This window comes from Oncorhynchus mykiss, chromosome 17, assembly GCF_013265735.2.
Source record: "Oncorhynchus mykiss isolate Arlee chromosome 17, USDA_OmykA_1.1, whole genome shotgun sequence".
Classification (NCBI taxonomy): domain Eukaryota; kingdom Metazoa; phylum Chordata; class Actinopteri; order Salmoniformes; family Salmonidae; genus Oncorhynchus; species Oncorhynchus mykiss.
Genome location: NC_048581.1, coordinates 82,199,349 through 82,215,841, shown reverse-complemented (window position 1 = coordinate 82,215,841; position 16,493 = coordinate 82,199,349). Strand labels below are relative to the sequence as shown.

At 41.8% G+C, this 16,493-nt stretch overlaps 1 protein-coding gene and 1 pseudogene across 1 annotated transcript; both read left to right on the top strand.

Annotated features, from left to right (window-relative positions):
- The first annotated feature begins 7,230 nt into the window (after window positions 1–7,230).
- On the top strand, window positions 7,231–10,407 carry LOC110495198 (adenosine receptor A3). Its single transcript, XM_021570512.2, has 2 exons — window positions 7,231–8,904; window positions 8,990–10,407. The coding sequence occupies exons 1-2, from the start codon at window positions 8,576–8,578 to the stop codon at window positions 9,702–9,704; spliced, it is 1,044 nt and encodes a 347-aa protein (XP_021426187.2). The 5' UTR covers window positions 7,231–8,575; the 3' UTR covers window positions 9,705–10,407.
- Window positions 10,408–13,861: 3,454 nt separating this feature from the next.
- LOC110493272 lies at window positions 13,862–14,337 on the top strand (annotated as a pseudogene).
- The last annotated feature ends 2,156 nt before the right edge of the window (window positions 14,338–16,493 follow it).

Sequence of the window (16,493 nt, the reverse complement as noted above, 5' to 3'; positions counted from 1 at the left end):
AAAGCCATCATATGCTCGGGCAAACTTGGGCTCCACCATAATTCCGGATTGCATTCGCTTCCTGTGTGCGGCCAGCATAGCCGCGAGAAGTAGTAACTTCCGACTTCAGCTGTATATATTTGTTTTATTAAAAACATTTATTCAGGGATGCTGCAGGTGCTGCAGGTGCTGCAGGTGCATACACCTGAGGAAAATACATTTCAACTCCGTTTTTCACAATTCCTGACATTTAATCCTGGTAAAAATTCAGTTTTAGGTAAATTAGGATCACCACTTTATTTTAAGAATGTGAAATGTCAGAATAATAGTAGAGAGAATGATTTATTTCAGTTTGTATTTATTTCATCACATTCCCAGTGGATCAGAAGTTTACATACACCCAGTTAGTATTTGGTAGCATTGCCTTTAAATTGTTTAACTTGGGTCAATCGCGATGGGTAGCCTTCCACAAGCTTCCCACAACAAGTTGGGTGAATTTTAGTTGGGTGTTATTTGGCTTGCAAGCCTCCCCCTTTTTCCTACAAACATAGTTTACATACACTAATTGGGTGTCTTTAAACAATGGTCATTATGGCCAAACAGTTCTATTTTTGTTTCATCAGACCAGAGGACATTTCTCCATAAAGTACAATCTTTGTCCCCATGTGCAGTTGCAAACCATAGTCCGGCTTTTTTATGGCGGTTTTGGAGCAGTGGATCCTTTTTTATTTTTCCATTACTTTACCAGGTAAGTTGACTGAGAACACATTCTCATTTGCAGCAACAAACTGGGGTATAGTTACAGGGGAGAGGAGGGGGATGAATGAGCCAATTGTAAACTGGGGATTATTGGGTGACCAGGATGGTTTTAGGGTCAGATTGGGAATTATGCCAGGACACCAGGGTTAACACCCCTACAATAAGTGCCATGGGATCTTTAATGACCTCAGAGAGTCAGGAAACCCGTTTAACATCCCATCCGAAAGACAGCACCCTACACAGGGCAGTGTCCCCAATCACTGCCCTGGGGCATTGAGATATGTTTTTAGACCAGAGGAAAGAGTGCCTCCTACTGGCCCTCCAACACCACTTCCAGCAGCATCTGGACTCCCATCCAGGAACTGACCAGGACCAACCCTGCTTAGCTTCAGATGTAAGCCAGCAGTGGTATGCAGGGTGTTATGCTGCTGGCCATTCCTTGATGAGAGGCCTTTCAGGTTATATCGATATAGGACTCGTTTTACTGAGGATATATATACTTTTGTACCTGTTTCCTCCAGCATCTTCTCAAGGTCCTTTGCTGTTGTTCTGGGATTGATTTGCACTTTTCCCACCAAAGTACATTAATCTCCAGGAGACAGTTCGCATCTCCTTCCTGTATGACGGCTGCGTGGTCCCATGGTGTTTATACTTGCAAACTATTGTTTGTACAGATGGACATGGTGCCTTTAGGCATTTTGAAATTGCTCCCAAGGATGAACCAGACTTCTGGAGGTTTACATTTTTTTTCATACATCCACAGGTACACCTCCAATTGACTCAAATGATGTCAATTAGCCTATCAAAAGCTTCTAAAGCCATGACATCATTTTCTGGAATTTTCCAAACGGTTTAAAGGCACAGTCAACTTAGTGTATGTAAATTTCTGATCCACTTGAATTGTGAAACAGTGAATTGTAAATGAAATAATCTGTCTGTAAACAATTGTTGGAAAAATTATTTGTGTCATGCACAAAGAAGATGTCCTAACCAACTTGCCAAAACTATAGTTTGTTAATTAATAACCTCTTAGAACTACCCCCCTACTTTGTGCAATTTCTGCCTGAAGACATACCCAAATCTAACAGCCTGTAGCTCAGGCACAGAAGCAAGTATATGCATATTCTTGGTACCATTTGAAAGAAATCACTCTGAAGTGTGTGTAAATGTGAATTGAATGTAGGAGAATAACACGCAATAGATCTAGTTTAGATAAAACAATGAAAAAAACCATACGTTTTTTCTATTTATTTTTGTATCATCATCTTTAAAATGAACAAGATAAAAGAAACATTCAGATAAGATGATGGGGACAATTTCAGTGAAAAATATAAGAGGGCAACAGTACTTGTGCAAAGTTTCAGAATGATAACTTCCAAAATGAGTGTGCTACATAACATTTATCATGAAGTCACCCAGGTGTCCCACACAAGTAGCCCAAATGTACCCAAGTGGCCAAATTGGTGAAACAAATAACTATATACTAATATACTAACTAATAACTTTTGAAACAAATAACTATATACAAAATACCAAAATGGTATTCTAACACACACCCCCACAAAAATTTTGAAAAATGTATTTATTTTTAAAAATATAAAAAAAATATATTATTTAAAAAAAAATATATATATATATATATACATACATTTACAAAGTAACATGGGTAACTATTTACACACTTTCAATATTTGGAGGACCCTCAGTCCTCTATCAAATCTATTTATATAGCCCCAGCCTAAAACCCCAAACAGCAAGCAATGCAGGTGTAGAAGCACGGTGGCTAGGAAAAACTCCCTAGAAAGGCAAAAACCTAGGAAGAAACCTAGAGGAACCAGGCTATGAGGGGTGGCCAGTCCTCTTCTGGCTGTGCCGGGTGGAGATCACAGTGGTTGTAGAGGGTGCAACAGGACAGCACCTCAAGAGTAGGATGAATGCATTCACCACAGCAATGTCGACGAAATGATAGAAGAAGGTCTTGTACCATTTCATTGTCTTGTGGAGAACATTGTAGTAGCCTATTAGCGCGTCCGACAGGTCCACACCTCCCATGCTCTTGTTGTAGTCCTTTACTGCAGTTGGAATGGGGACATTTTTGGTGGTCCATGCCCGGCACCGTCCTTCACACGCCTGACAACATGGAGCACATCACCACCTCTCTGGTATCCATCCACTTTACAAAAAGCAGGCCATCATCACGGATCCATCGCATGCTCCCCCGCTCAGCCCGCTTAGGCATGTCGTTCACCTTCGTCTTCGGAAAGCCCACCCTGTTGGTACGAATGGTGCCACAAGCCCACACATCCAGCCTCCTTAGGTCTGCAAACAGGGTAGGGCTTGTGTAGAAGTTATCCACTGTGATAAGGTGCGTCTCGGTGAGAGGTGTAGGAGTCAGACGCAGGAGAGCAGGGATTTCTGAGAAGCGTGTTTAATATAGATATATGTATACATAGTCCACCAATACAAAATTGGCCCAGATGAATATCCAAACTACGCTCTCGAAGGAACGGAAACTCGTGTCAATACACGGAGGAACAACCACAGTTCCGACACTACATACACATACACTACATACACATACGTAAATGTGAAAACAATAAACAGCATAGCATAGCCCTCTCCTGTACTCCCTGTTCACCCACGACTGCGTGGCCACGCACGCCTCCAACTCAATCATCAAGTTTGCGGACGACACAACAGTGGTAGGCTTGATTACCAACAACGATGAGACGGCCTACAGGGAGGAGGTGAGGGCCCTCGGAGTGTGGTGTCAGGAAAACAACCTCACACTCAACGTCAACAAAACTAAGGAGATGATTGTGGACTTCAGGAAACAGCAGAGGGAACACCCCCCTATCCACATCGATGGAACAGTAGTGGAGAGGGTAGCAAGTTTTAAGTTCCTCGGCATACACATCACAGACAAACTGAATTGGTCCACTCACACAGACAGCATCGTGAAGAAGGCGCAGCAGCGCCTCTTCAACCTCAGGAGGCTGAAGAAATTCGGCTTGTCACCAAAAGCACTCACAAACTTCTACAGATGCACAATCGAGAGCATCCTGGCGGGCTGTATCACCGCCTGGTATGGCAACTGCACCGCCCTCAACCGTAAGGCTCTCCAGAGGGTAGTGAGGTCTGCACAACGCATCACCGGGGGCAAACTACCTGCCCTCCAGGACACCTACACCACCCGATGTCACAGGAAGGCCATAAAGATCATCAAGGACATCAACCACCCGAGCCACTGCCTGTTCACCCCGCTATCATCCAGAAGGCGAGGTCAGTACAGGTGCATCAAAGCTGGGACCGAGAGACTGAAAAACAGCTTCTATCTCAAGGCCATCAGACTGTTAAACAGCCACCACTAACACTGAGTGGCTGCTGCCAACACACTGACACTGACTCAACTCCAGCCACTTTAATAATGGGAATTGATGGGAAATGATGTAAATATATCACTAGCCACTTTAAACAATGCTACCTTATATAAATGTTACTTACCCTACATTATTCATCTCATATGCATACGTATATACTGTACTCTATATCATCGACGGTATCCTTATGTAATACATGTATCACTAGCCACTTTATACTATACTATGCCACTTTGTTTACATACTCATCTCATTTGTACATACTGTACCCGATACCATCTACTGTATCTTGCCTATGCTGCTCTGTACCATCACTCATTCATATATCCTTATGTACATATATTCTTTATCCCCTTACACTGTGTACAAGACAGTAGTTTTGGAATTGTTAGTTAGATTACTTGTTATTACTGCATTGTCGGAACTAGAAGCACAAGCATTTCGCTACACTCGCACTAACATCTGCTAACCATGTGTATGTGACAAATAAAATTTGATTTGATTTGATTTGAGAATACTGAATGCTAATACCCACAAGCTTAATCCTGCACAAATTAAAGCAGGTAACAGGTGCCCTATATACACACAGAAATAAAAGCATTGAAACCAGGTGTGAAAAGGAACACAGACAAAACAACTAGAAAAGGAAAAAGGGATCGGCAGCGGCTAGTAAGCCGCCGACTCCGAGAGCCGAGCGCCGCCTGAACTGGGTGAGTTACCGACGTACCTTCGGTAGAAGTCGTGACATCCACAAACAGTTTGTAGCCCTTCCCTAGTAGTTGAAAATCCAATAACTCCATTACAGAGTCATAGCTAAGTCCCTTACCGGTAGCAAAACTGTTCTTCCCCTCGTAGACAGAGAAATTGCATGTGTAGGCACATACAGAATTAGCCAACACAAACAGCTTGTAACCCCACTTGGTTGGTTTGTTTCTCATGTATTGTTTGAGGCCAATTCTTGCCTTTGAGGCTACCATCCTCTCATCGATTGACACGTTCTGAGCTGGCTGAAAGTACGTCTTGCAGGCCTCAACAATGCTGTGGTAGAGCGGTTTGATATTGCACAGTCTATCAAACGTTGCTGTGCCTCTCTTCTTCTCATTCTCTTCATCAACCTTTGGGTCACTGATATGAAGCGCCTGTGAAATAATCAGAAACCTTTTGCAGGACATAACAGTCATGGGGAAAGGCAGTTGGTACAGAGATGACGTTTTCCAGTAGTCCTTCAGGCTTTTCAGCCTCACCAGCCCCATGTAGATGACCAGTGAAAGGTAGCAGAAAAAGTCTGACATGGATATGGGCTTCCATGCTACCTTTTTGCCTGCTTGTTTCTTCTTCCCATTCTTATTTGTGTTGGACACGAGCGAATCTACAACAGATGGTGTGAAAAACAGTTGAAAAAGCTGAAGGGGGGTGTAAGTTGCGTTCGGGTTCACCTGAGGTCCTGGCTTCCTTTTCGGCCTAAAAGTTGGTTGGGGTGGCTCCACATCATCTTCTAGGACGGTGTGCCAACGCCCTTCTGTCCCTCTGTTTGCGGGTGGCACACTTCCCCTCTTCCTCTTCTTTGTCAGGGCCTTCACACCACTAGATGGCCCGGGAGGTGTGGAGCCAGAGACAGCAGGGGTACAGCTGGATGAACCAGCTTCAGAGGGGGATGGACACCTTGGCACTGGGGGCTCCCAGTCGGAGTCAGTGCCACTGTGAAAGAAAATGTTCAGTTAGAATAGTTTCACATATGAGCCCTGTATCAACAGCTATAATAAACATACATATAGAGTACAGGGAGTACAGGGAACATAAAGTGCTGTTCCACATCAATTGCCAAAGTGAAATGGGCCTACCTCAAATAGGGCATTTGGGTAGACCATGCATTCTCAAACAAACAGACCCTCACTCACAATGACTAGCTAACGTGTACTTTACCCATTTCATTACATCGCTATATATTGCAAATAAAATGTAAAAACAGCTATAATAAACATGTATATAAAGTGCTGTTCCACATCAATTGCCAAAGTGAAATGGGCCTACTTCAAATAGGGCCTTGGGGTAGACCATGCGTTCTCAAACAAACAAACAGACCCTCACTCACAATGACTAGGAAAGCCTTTGCTGAAAAACAATGGCAATAGCTCTTCTTTATACAGTATAATACAATAAACATTTCTACCACATTAGAATGATTTAGGGCCTGTATTGGCTATGCCAGGAATGAAGAATAGAGTACTACAATCTTATATCCAGAGAGCTGTAGGCTAGAAATCGATGGACCAGTCCATTTGTGTGAGGTTAGGTTTTAGAACAAGGGTTAGGTTATAGGGATAGTTCACCAAAATTCCGATATTAGCATTTTTTGTGATTCATGTCCAAATGATCTATAAGTAATTTTATTGAGGAACATTTGAGATACTTTGGGATGATTTGGACATGAAGCTCAAAAAATTATAATATCGGTACCAAAGTTAGCATTTGGAAACAGTGGCCAGGGGTGTGGTCAGTGTGACCGAATGGTGTGCAATGTTCAATTCAACAGAAATTGTACTGTATTAAACTTCCAGTTTAAAAATGCTGTGATTATGATTGCCCAGAGGGCGATTACCGTATGATGTGCTGCACGAGTTTTGCACGAGTTCTGCGATTTCAAATGGTTACACCTATATTGGTCAGGCCACACCCACCAAATCGTAGCAAATGTACCTCAAAGGCTATCGAAGGACAGTGTGGAACATTTTGGAGAAAAGTGTTGTTCAGTACAAATTGTCAGGCAACATGAACGCACCCCAGGTAAACGAAAGCAAAACATGGATTGCTGGCATACCTTGTTTATAGACTGCTTACAGGGTAAGGAAAACCAAAATGTCATTTTGTAATTATCATTCAACAAATCATTAACTATGACTCACTCACAGTGTTAGGATTAACGGTGATACATGTTTTGTTCACAGTGATCTGGTTGCTCTGAGAGCCCTGGTTGTCATCTCAACTGTTTTGTTGGGGAGGGGGGGGGGGGTGCAAAGCTACAGATCACTATAACAGTCCTCTAATATAGGACTAGTACAGGTATATTGATATTTATATTTTTTATCTTGATTTTTCAGGAGGTGCAGCAGCACCCTCAGCACCCCTACTTATTGCGGCTATGCTGACAGCCCACAGGAAGTGAATGCAATCCGGAATCATGGTGGATCCCAAGTTTGCCAGAGTATGTGATGGCATTGGTGAGCCCACATGGCTAATGGAGATTTGTTTGAGTTACAATCAGAGAGGAAGAGGCGAAGCGAGAGCTTTTATCTGTCCAAAATAAGCCCAATGTGTTTCTATGGGCTTATTTTGGACCTAAGCTTGTCGTCGGCCTTCCCGGCTTTAGGACAAAGACTCAAATTGTTAGGGTTGAGACATGAGCACCTAGTCATTATATACAGATCTGTTACAATGGAGATTTAGAGCAAATAAATGCCTGCTACTTCCTATGCCCCTTGTTTTGTTTGGCTAGGGGTTAGGGTCATGGGTTAAGAGTAGGGTTAGGAGAAGGGTTAGTTAAAAGGTTTAGGGTAAGGGTTTGCTAACATGCTAAGTAGTTGTAGTTGCAAAGTTGCTAAAATGCTAAAGTTGTTTGTGATGAGATTCAAACACACAACCTTTGGCTTGCTAGATGTTCGTGTTATACGCCGACCCCGACCAACCGCCCTCATTTCATTTTTGCCTTAAGTAACCCTCTGTCTTATGTAACCATACCAAGCATAATATATTGGATATCCATTTGCTATGTTACATCTAGTCTATGAGACCAGGCTGGATTTTGAAGTAGCATGGTTTTCTAAGTTAAAAGCAAAAATAAAATATTATGGAAGTGAAACATTTGAAGTGAATTGTGGGACAGTGTTAAAAATGGTGATTGAACTTGATTACTGAAACGATGACGATTGAAAACCATGCCTTAAAATACATGTTGAAACTGACCTTTTTGTTGTCTGCCTCTGCCTTTACTGTGCCTACTTATCCCAGACGTATCACCTGTCACGTTCCACATTGTGACATGTATACCATTCACAGAGACAAGTCTATTTTGAGCATCCTTCCTCTAAAGCCACAGGATATCTGTACAACACAACCACAGCTAAAAAAAATTTTGCAGCCAACATAAATTTTAAGATTGCGACACCTTGCCTCTTATTGCCAAATGTTCAAGATAAGGATTCAACTGAGATTAACAAACTATTTTATACACAGTCCCCTCCTTCTAGCAGTGTAGGAGAAGTGAGATACCACAACAACACTTATCACCAACCTATAGCAGGCAAGTGGGGGCTGTGACATTTCAATAAACCTTTTCAATAGCTAAGTGAACATCCTCGAGCCTACAGGAAAAGGAAAATCTCCAGAGGTATAGAATAGAGCACACTTAGTGTTAAGTACAGTAATTGCCCATATTAAACTTCCATTGGACGGTTGACAGGATGCCTGGAGGAGAGGTTGTCTACACAGTGCTGGAGGTGCTGATCGCTGTTGCCTGCTGTCTGGGAAATGTCCTGGTGATCTGGGCAGTGTGGTCGAGCAGCAACCTCCGGCAGCCCACCTTCTGTTTTTTGGTCTCTCTGGCTGCAGCTGACTTCCTTGTAGGTTCTGTGGCTGTGCCGTTGGCTGTGCTGGTGGATGGACGGGTGTGCACCTCGTTCAATGTATGTCTCTTCATAAGCTGTGTGGTCATCATGTTGACAATGACTTCGGTCATGTCTCTGCTAGCCATCTCTGTGGACAGATTCCTACGCGTCTTCATCCCTCTCAGGTGAGCGTGCATGCATATACAGTACATACACACAGCTTTAAAAAATGGTTGTCATGTCAGATGAACAGATTCTCTGCTTCAACAGGTACAAGAGGACAGTGACAGAGAGGAGATCTTGGGTGGTGGTGGCAATATGTTGGTTTGTTGCCTTCATGTTGAGCTTCCCACCCATGTTTGGGTGGTACAACCATGACACCTTGTCTCACTCAGGGAACTCAACTACCATCATCTGCCGTTTCCTGGCTGTGATTCCCATGTCATACCTGGTTTACTTTTTCTTCTTCCTCTGCACCCTCACTCCGTTGCTTGTCATGGCTGTCCTATACTGCTACATCTTCTGTATCATACAAAAGAACCTGAGAGAGAAGACGGGGAGCATTACCCAGTCCCACATCTACTTCACAAGGGAAAGGTGCCTGGCCCGATCCCTGACTCTGGTCCTGGTGCTCTTCGCCTTTTGCTGGCTCCCACTGGACATCATGAACTGTGTTGCCTACTTTGGTAACCCATCAGACATACCCCAACAGGCCTTCTACGTGGGCATCCTCCTCTCCCATGGCAATTCAGCTGTCAACCCGATTGTTTATGCCTTCAAGATCCGCAAGATCCAGGAAGCGTACCTGAGGATCTGGAGGAATGTCTTTGTGTGTCGAGGTGACAGTCAGGGCTCTCAGAGCAACCAGACTAGTGAAAACATCATCAGCAGCAACCCTAACAGTGCAGATAGAAATATTGATGGAAATGCTATCAGTGTTATGAAAATTGACACAGTTGAAGGTACACGCATGTTGATAGTGTAGGAAGACAATAGAAGTGATAGTCGCTTAGCTTTTTCTTCTTTGGCAAAGTGCATGAAGACCTTAGAACCTGTATAATAAGGGAAACTACTGCCAGGGTGTTATACATTGGCATATTTTAATATTTGGCATTTGTTGAAAAAAACTGAGGGATAAAAATAGACAGAGGAAGTTGCAAGGAAGTCAAGTAAGTGGGCTCTTACAGGTTTCATTTTACTCATATCGATTTCCTGTTTAAAGACTCGTGTTTCTTGAATGTGCTGAATTATTTTTTTTTTTCTTCTGTATGATAACGTTGCCCAGAAATGGAAATAACATGCACTATTTGGCAGTTATCACAAAAAAATTGTAGGAAAAAAATGTGCAATCTCATTCAATGATTTGTCTGCTTCAGCAATAAATAGTTGTATTGAGTTGAGTGATAGTGGCCAGGGATCTGGGTCATTGTTGAGTGATATTTCACCATGTTCCTGTACAGATGCCAAAAGTTTCTACCCACAATATCTGGGGGAGTCACAAGCGCCTCAATATTTACACTGCTCCTATAGGACATATTTGTCAGTGCTATCCGAGTTCCTTGGGACATCCCTACCCTAAACCTTAACCCTAACCTCAAGCCTTACTTTAACCATTTTAAATGTCAACTTCAATGAGGTAGAGATGTCCCAAGGATTCCGGATTGCACTGACATATTGCTGATTTATTCTTCTACTCTACTTGATGAAGGCAGCTATGACATCCAGAAATCAGATACAGATGTAGAATCTTAATTTGACCAGCATTGTTGCAACAAAATAATCCTGCAGCAACGAGATTTGAACGTTTAGTACATCATGTTGTGTGTGCGATGGTTAGGCTATTAGCTGTCAAAAATCAGTCTACATGAAAAATGCAATACTGTTAATATGACCATGTGTTAGTGCGGATTTTCCGTGAATTTATGTAAATCAGAAAGCTCATCTGCATTTCCTGCGGCACAGGAAAATCAGCAACAAAAGAGTGAACAAATGACTATGCTACACCTGTGCGCAACCGAAGCAAACAAACACATTGTTATAAACACAGCAAGGACTACAAGAGACAAAACAGGTACACAAACTGATTAACCCTAATTGCTCCTGTTAGTCACTCTGGATAAGAGTGTCTGCTAAGTGAGTAAAAAATATAATAAAATCATTTGTAAACCCCATGGGCCTAAAGCATGTTTTACGTTAGGACTGAAGCAGTTTTTTTCGTTTCTTAAAAAGAGAAGCAGCAAAAAAATAGATGTAAAGTTAAAGGGATCGTTGTGTCAAAACATAGGCCCCTCATTAAGCTATGATGAGAAAACAATAGAATCTTCCACAGAAGTTGTGTGGATGATAATGCAGTAGAGCTCATGCTCCTTCTAGCCTTCTGAAATTCTACTGGTATTACGTTTTCAATTCCATTGTTTTATTGCTGGCTTCCCCCTGAATAGAAATACAATATTATATATGTTAACTCACTGTTTTTCAAATTTTACCATTGGAACACATTCACCCAGTCTACGACCCTCTTCTCTGTATCGATGTCCATTACAGCAGTCATAATAGGATCGCTAGCACTGTGTACTGTAGCTTCAGAGCTGTATTAAGCGCTAATGGTTGTTGGAGGCATCCTTCAACTCCAATAGGAAGTTTGATGAGTATGTGGAGAACATTAAACTCAGTTGCTTACAGGTAATGGGATCTCTTCACCACAGCCACATAATCCCCTGAGGAATCTGACCTGGCAAACCTCTGCATGGTACTGTACTAATTCATTACTGCTATTCACAGTGTTGGTTACAGTCTCAGAGGTGTATTCACTGGCCAGTGGGTTTCTGTTGCAAAACGCACCCAGAAGTCAAAACTCTAGCGGACAGATAGGTGCTCGGGTGCTGGTTGAGCCCTGTCCTTTTGCCCTCCTATTAAAATATGAACTCGCAGCTCGGTAGATGTTTTTAATTGTATGATTTCCTTTTACATTTTACTCATTTTATTTTGAGAGCGAACTCGTCTGACTTGCATGCAGTGACCACTGGCTGCGGGCCCCGGGTGGGGAGACTTGAATACTGGTAGGAGGCTACGATTGAGTTGAATGTCTTTTGCATGGTTTAATTCAATCACATAATCAATTAAACGTTAGGTAATCGATTTGATAAAATAGCATCATATAATTTAATCATAGTCATAGACACGACACCAGCTAGCGTATTTACTTGTTTCGACAGCATCGCTAGCTAGCTAGCATATTTACGCTATCATTAGCTTTGTTCAGCTGATAGCCACTTTTCCCGATGGCAATTATCTCAAATAGTTTTCTAGGCTTAGGAGTCACTGACACTAGCTTGCTTACAATGTGTGATGGTAGAGTACAGGTTGGTTGATCAGTAGTCCATTTGACAAAAATGTGCTCATTGGCCTGAAACAGCTCTTCTAAAGGTTTATTGACACACAATAAAAAGCTTGTCGCCATACCTTTACCAACCCGTACATCAAAGCTCACTGTTGCTATGTTATGATTGTCGCTCTATCACTGTTGCTATGTTATGATTGTCGCTCTATCAGAGACACGCACACAAAGCTGACTATCCCTGGGACTCAGATGACGTAAAGAACATGAGGAAGGCGATACAATCTCCAATAAAAGTGAGTTACTGTTGTGTCTGCTCACCAACAAGCTAATGCACAGAGCACGGTCAGAGGTAGGAGGCAATGTCCCCAAAGAAAGTCTTGATTCATCGGTTTCCTCCAAAAAAGAGAGAATGTAAAATGTTTACGGGCAGACGTTGAAACTTCTTCTCTCCTTAATGGATTGAGAAGGGCCATCACAGAGATCCTTTATAGTGGCTGACAAGACTTTCAGATTTAGACATTAACATTGCCTTATTGAAACCAAGCAAGAGAAAACAGTGTTTTAGGATAATTAAACATTTTCGGCTTGGCTTGCTGGCAGTCATCAAAATTATGCAATGCCACTTGAATTGAATTAATTTCAGTGCATATGATATTTCAATATGTCAGTGTTTAAATTGTGTCCCTTTTTTTTGCATGGTTCCATGATTATTTTAGCAAAGAGCTGGTCCAGAATGATTAAATTGATGGTGGCCAGAGTGAAGTAAAAAAAATCACAGAAAATTATAATGATGTTTCAAAATGATAAAAGGAAGAAAATGTGCTAAAATGTATTCATGAGCATATAAATGTGATAAAATCACAATCCTCTTCCTGTCGCTATAGAGTTACATAACTGAATGGCTACAGTTATGCACTAATGTACCATTCAAAACATACCATATTTCACACAAGTTATTTAGCTGGTCTATGAAATTAAATCACGGATTGCAACTGAATAACTTGCACATTACATACTTCCAATTATTCCCATGTATCTTATTTATTGATGCTTTGTGATTAATTCATTAATTCACCTTTATGAACAAGGCTAAAGGCAAAAAGGCTGGATACAACAATTATCTATAGGCGATGTACGGTTCTATTTCTACAGATTCTCTGTTATTCAGGAAGTAAACACATATCACATCACATAGAGCTCATCTGGACACAGCGTGCAGTCCAGTCATTCATGCAAAGCCATTTGAGAGTTTGAAATTGGTTTTGGTTAGCACAAGAGCATGGGTGGGGGCAGAATGTTAGTTTCTCACAAATCCTCTTGGGTAAGTGTCAAGGTCCTGTCTGCAGTGCATCTCAGGTGACAGAAAGAGTACTAAAATGTTAAAATGGCACCTAGGTCGCTCACATTGTCGTTTGACACCCTGTTATCTTGAGTGGCAATGTTAAAAAATATCCCAAATGCATGTTTTATGAGACCCACCTGCCAGACCTGTCACAGCTCCCCTCTCACCCACATGTATGCACACACAGATTATCACATACAAAAACCCACACACATAGCACATGCGCACCCACCCACACACACACGCGCGCCCATATGACATGTGTGAGAAGCTCCCTACTGTTCCAGAGGAGTGATGGGAGGAGAACGAGGCCCCTCCCCTCTAAGAGAAGGAGAGATGCAGGGGATCAGCCGGTCAGTGTGGAACAGTCGACATAGGGCCCACTCAGTGAGTCAATGCCAGGTCAGTCACCACCCACGCTTCTCTCACCAGCAGCAGCTTAAAGGGAACACACAGAATGGAAGAGGACACAATGAAATTAGCTGAATGCAAAGGACCAACTGAAGAAGAAGAACATTTAACTACTTCTTAAACAATTTTTAATCTGAGGAAAGGCAAGAGGAAATCTGGGGACTATTAAAATGTCTTCCTCTCCCGGTGTCAAGCCACAGGAGCATGTGGACATGATGTACATCTCCATGGAGACAGCCATAGCCCTGGCCTCTGTGCTGGGCAACGTGTTAGTGGTGCTGGTGGTCTGTACGAACCGGCCCTGAGGGACACCACGTTCTGCTTCATCGTGTCTCTGCCGGTGGCCGACATCGCTGTGGGAGCCCTGGTCATTCCCCTGGCTGTAGTGATCAGTCTGGGGCTGAAGACTCAGTTCTACACCTGCCTCTTCTTCTCCTGCCTGCTCCTCATCATCACCCAGGGCTCCATCCTGTCCCTAATGGCCATTGCCATCGCTACCTCCGGGTCAAGATTCCCACCAAGTGAGTCGAATTACACCGGCTGTATGCTATTTACTTTTACCAGGTAGCGTTCTGAACAGTCTGAAAACAACTGCCAACTTTACCACGCAGAGGGCTCTATTTTAACTAACCTAATGCAATGTTAAATCGTAGTGCTGGCTGTAGCGCTGTAGGTTTGAACGTGCTCCATGGCTAAATATGTGATTGCTTCAAATTGTGTATTTATAGTATTTTATGAATTGCGTTGTCATCAACTCTAATAAGAATGTTAGTCCGTGATAGCCTAGTTTGTTAAATAGCATCAGGAAACACATTTTCTAAATATGTTGAATTTGTTTGCAGTCCACATTGTTCTAAGTCATTTCATGGCTTCAATATGGAAATGCATTGTTAACATAGGCCTACTATAAAATGCATTATGTCTGAGCCATGGACATGTCAAACGTTGTCACAATGATTTATAAAGCCCTTTTTACATCAGATGTCACAAAGTGATTATACAGAAGCCCAGCCTAAAACCCCAATGAGGAAGCAATTATGTAATGCCGTTTGGGTATTTGCATGTCAAAAAATATACACGTCAAAATAACACTATTTGTCGCGTTAAATAAGCTTTTCATTTGACACGTCAAATAACACAATTCTATTATAGAATGTTGTGTATGCTGAATTTGCACGTGCAAGCCAAGCGCCACAATTACGATCAGAAGCACTGTCAAAACTACAAAAAAAAGTAGGCAAAAAAAGCGAGGCACATTTGTTCGAGCGAATGGGAAACCGTCTGTGTGAACATCTGAAATAAGATCAGGATCAAACGAGCGGGCTAAAAAAAAAGGCAAATATCTTTGATACAGATGTTAGAACTTCGGCGGTAGATAGCTAACGTTAGCACTAATGCAATCAGCCTGAAAACAATGACCAGTAAAAACTGCAGTAATTTTCAATATTCTTAGCAATGATTTAGGAATCCTTGTGCGTAAGTATTAGCTCGGTTGCCACCTGTTGTTCGCCTATTGACATGACACAAAATAACTAGCTTGCCGCTACTTGGCCCTGTTACACAGAGCTAACGTTAGAAGCAGCCAGCTAGCTTCATTTGGCTGGTATAACCCGGTTATACGTTGTGAAGCCAGCCACAATAATGATTAGCCACACAAGTGGAATTTTCAGTTCGCCTTGAAAGTAAAGGTGTATCTTTGAAAGTGACTCAGAAAGTTACAATTGGTGGAATCATGCCATTTTTTTTACCAGCAGTGCGGAGAGCTTGGGGTAGGAAAGGGAGGTGCGCAAGGTAAAACGTTACCAGCGTCATAGCATACTTATCTATTAATCGTTGTGACATATGAAATACAAGTGATAGTGTAATCAATGTGTAATAACTACATTAAAAAAATTATGAACGTGTTAAATTATTATGTGACTAATATATGACTATTAGGTCCTGATTGGTGGGCTCCCGAGAGATGCACTGCATCTCTGTGCTAGAGGCGTCACTACATACCCTGGTTCGATTCCAGGTTGTATCACAACCCGGCGTCCCAATCACAGCCGCACAATTGTCCCAGCATTGTCCGTGTTAGGATTTGGTCTGAAGTTGGTATCAGTTTAAAAAAATAATTTTAAAAAAGTAATGTAAGTATGGAGGTAGTTTTATACCTACCCCCAAAAAGGGGTTAAATATGTGTAAATATATATATACATTTTTTTACTGACCTTTTTTTATATATCCTATATATAGGACAGACACTTCAAAACCTTATTCCTTATGATTTATTTTTCGACTGTCTTTTTTGCCAATAATGAATGTGTTGTTCAGTGTGTTTTTATGGGCTATAGTAGTAATGGCCAAATTCAATATTTTATCAAAATCTTTTTGATATATATCTTTTTTTATACCTAAAGGGCTCCTAAAATTCAAAAATCAAATAGCTAAATGATCCATGGTATGACCATCTTAAAACCATTCTATATGTTAGCTTACACTCCACTGACTTCACACCCCTTTACTTTTTCCACATTTTGTTGTGTTTAAGCCAGAATTTAAAATGTACTAAATTGAGAGCTTTTTTTGTCACTGGCCTACACACAATACCCCATAATGTCAAAGTGAAATTATGTTTTTTGAAATGTTTACCTACTCATTACAAATGAAACGCTTAAATGTCTTCAGTCAATATGTAT

Coding starts and splice junctions, on each gene's coding strand:
- LOC110495198 (XM_021570512.2), top strand. CDS start 8,576: ATGCCTGGAGGAGAGGTTGTCTACACAGTGCTGGAGGTGCTGATCGCT. Junction 8,905..8,989: donor CGCGTCTTCATCCCTCTCAG/GTGAGCGTGCAT, acceptor CTGCTTCAACAG/GTACAAGAGGACAGTGACAG.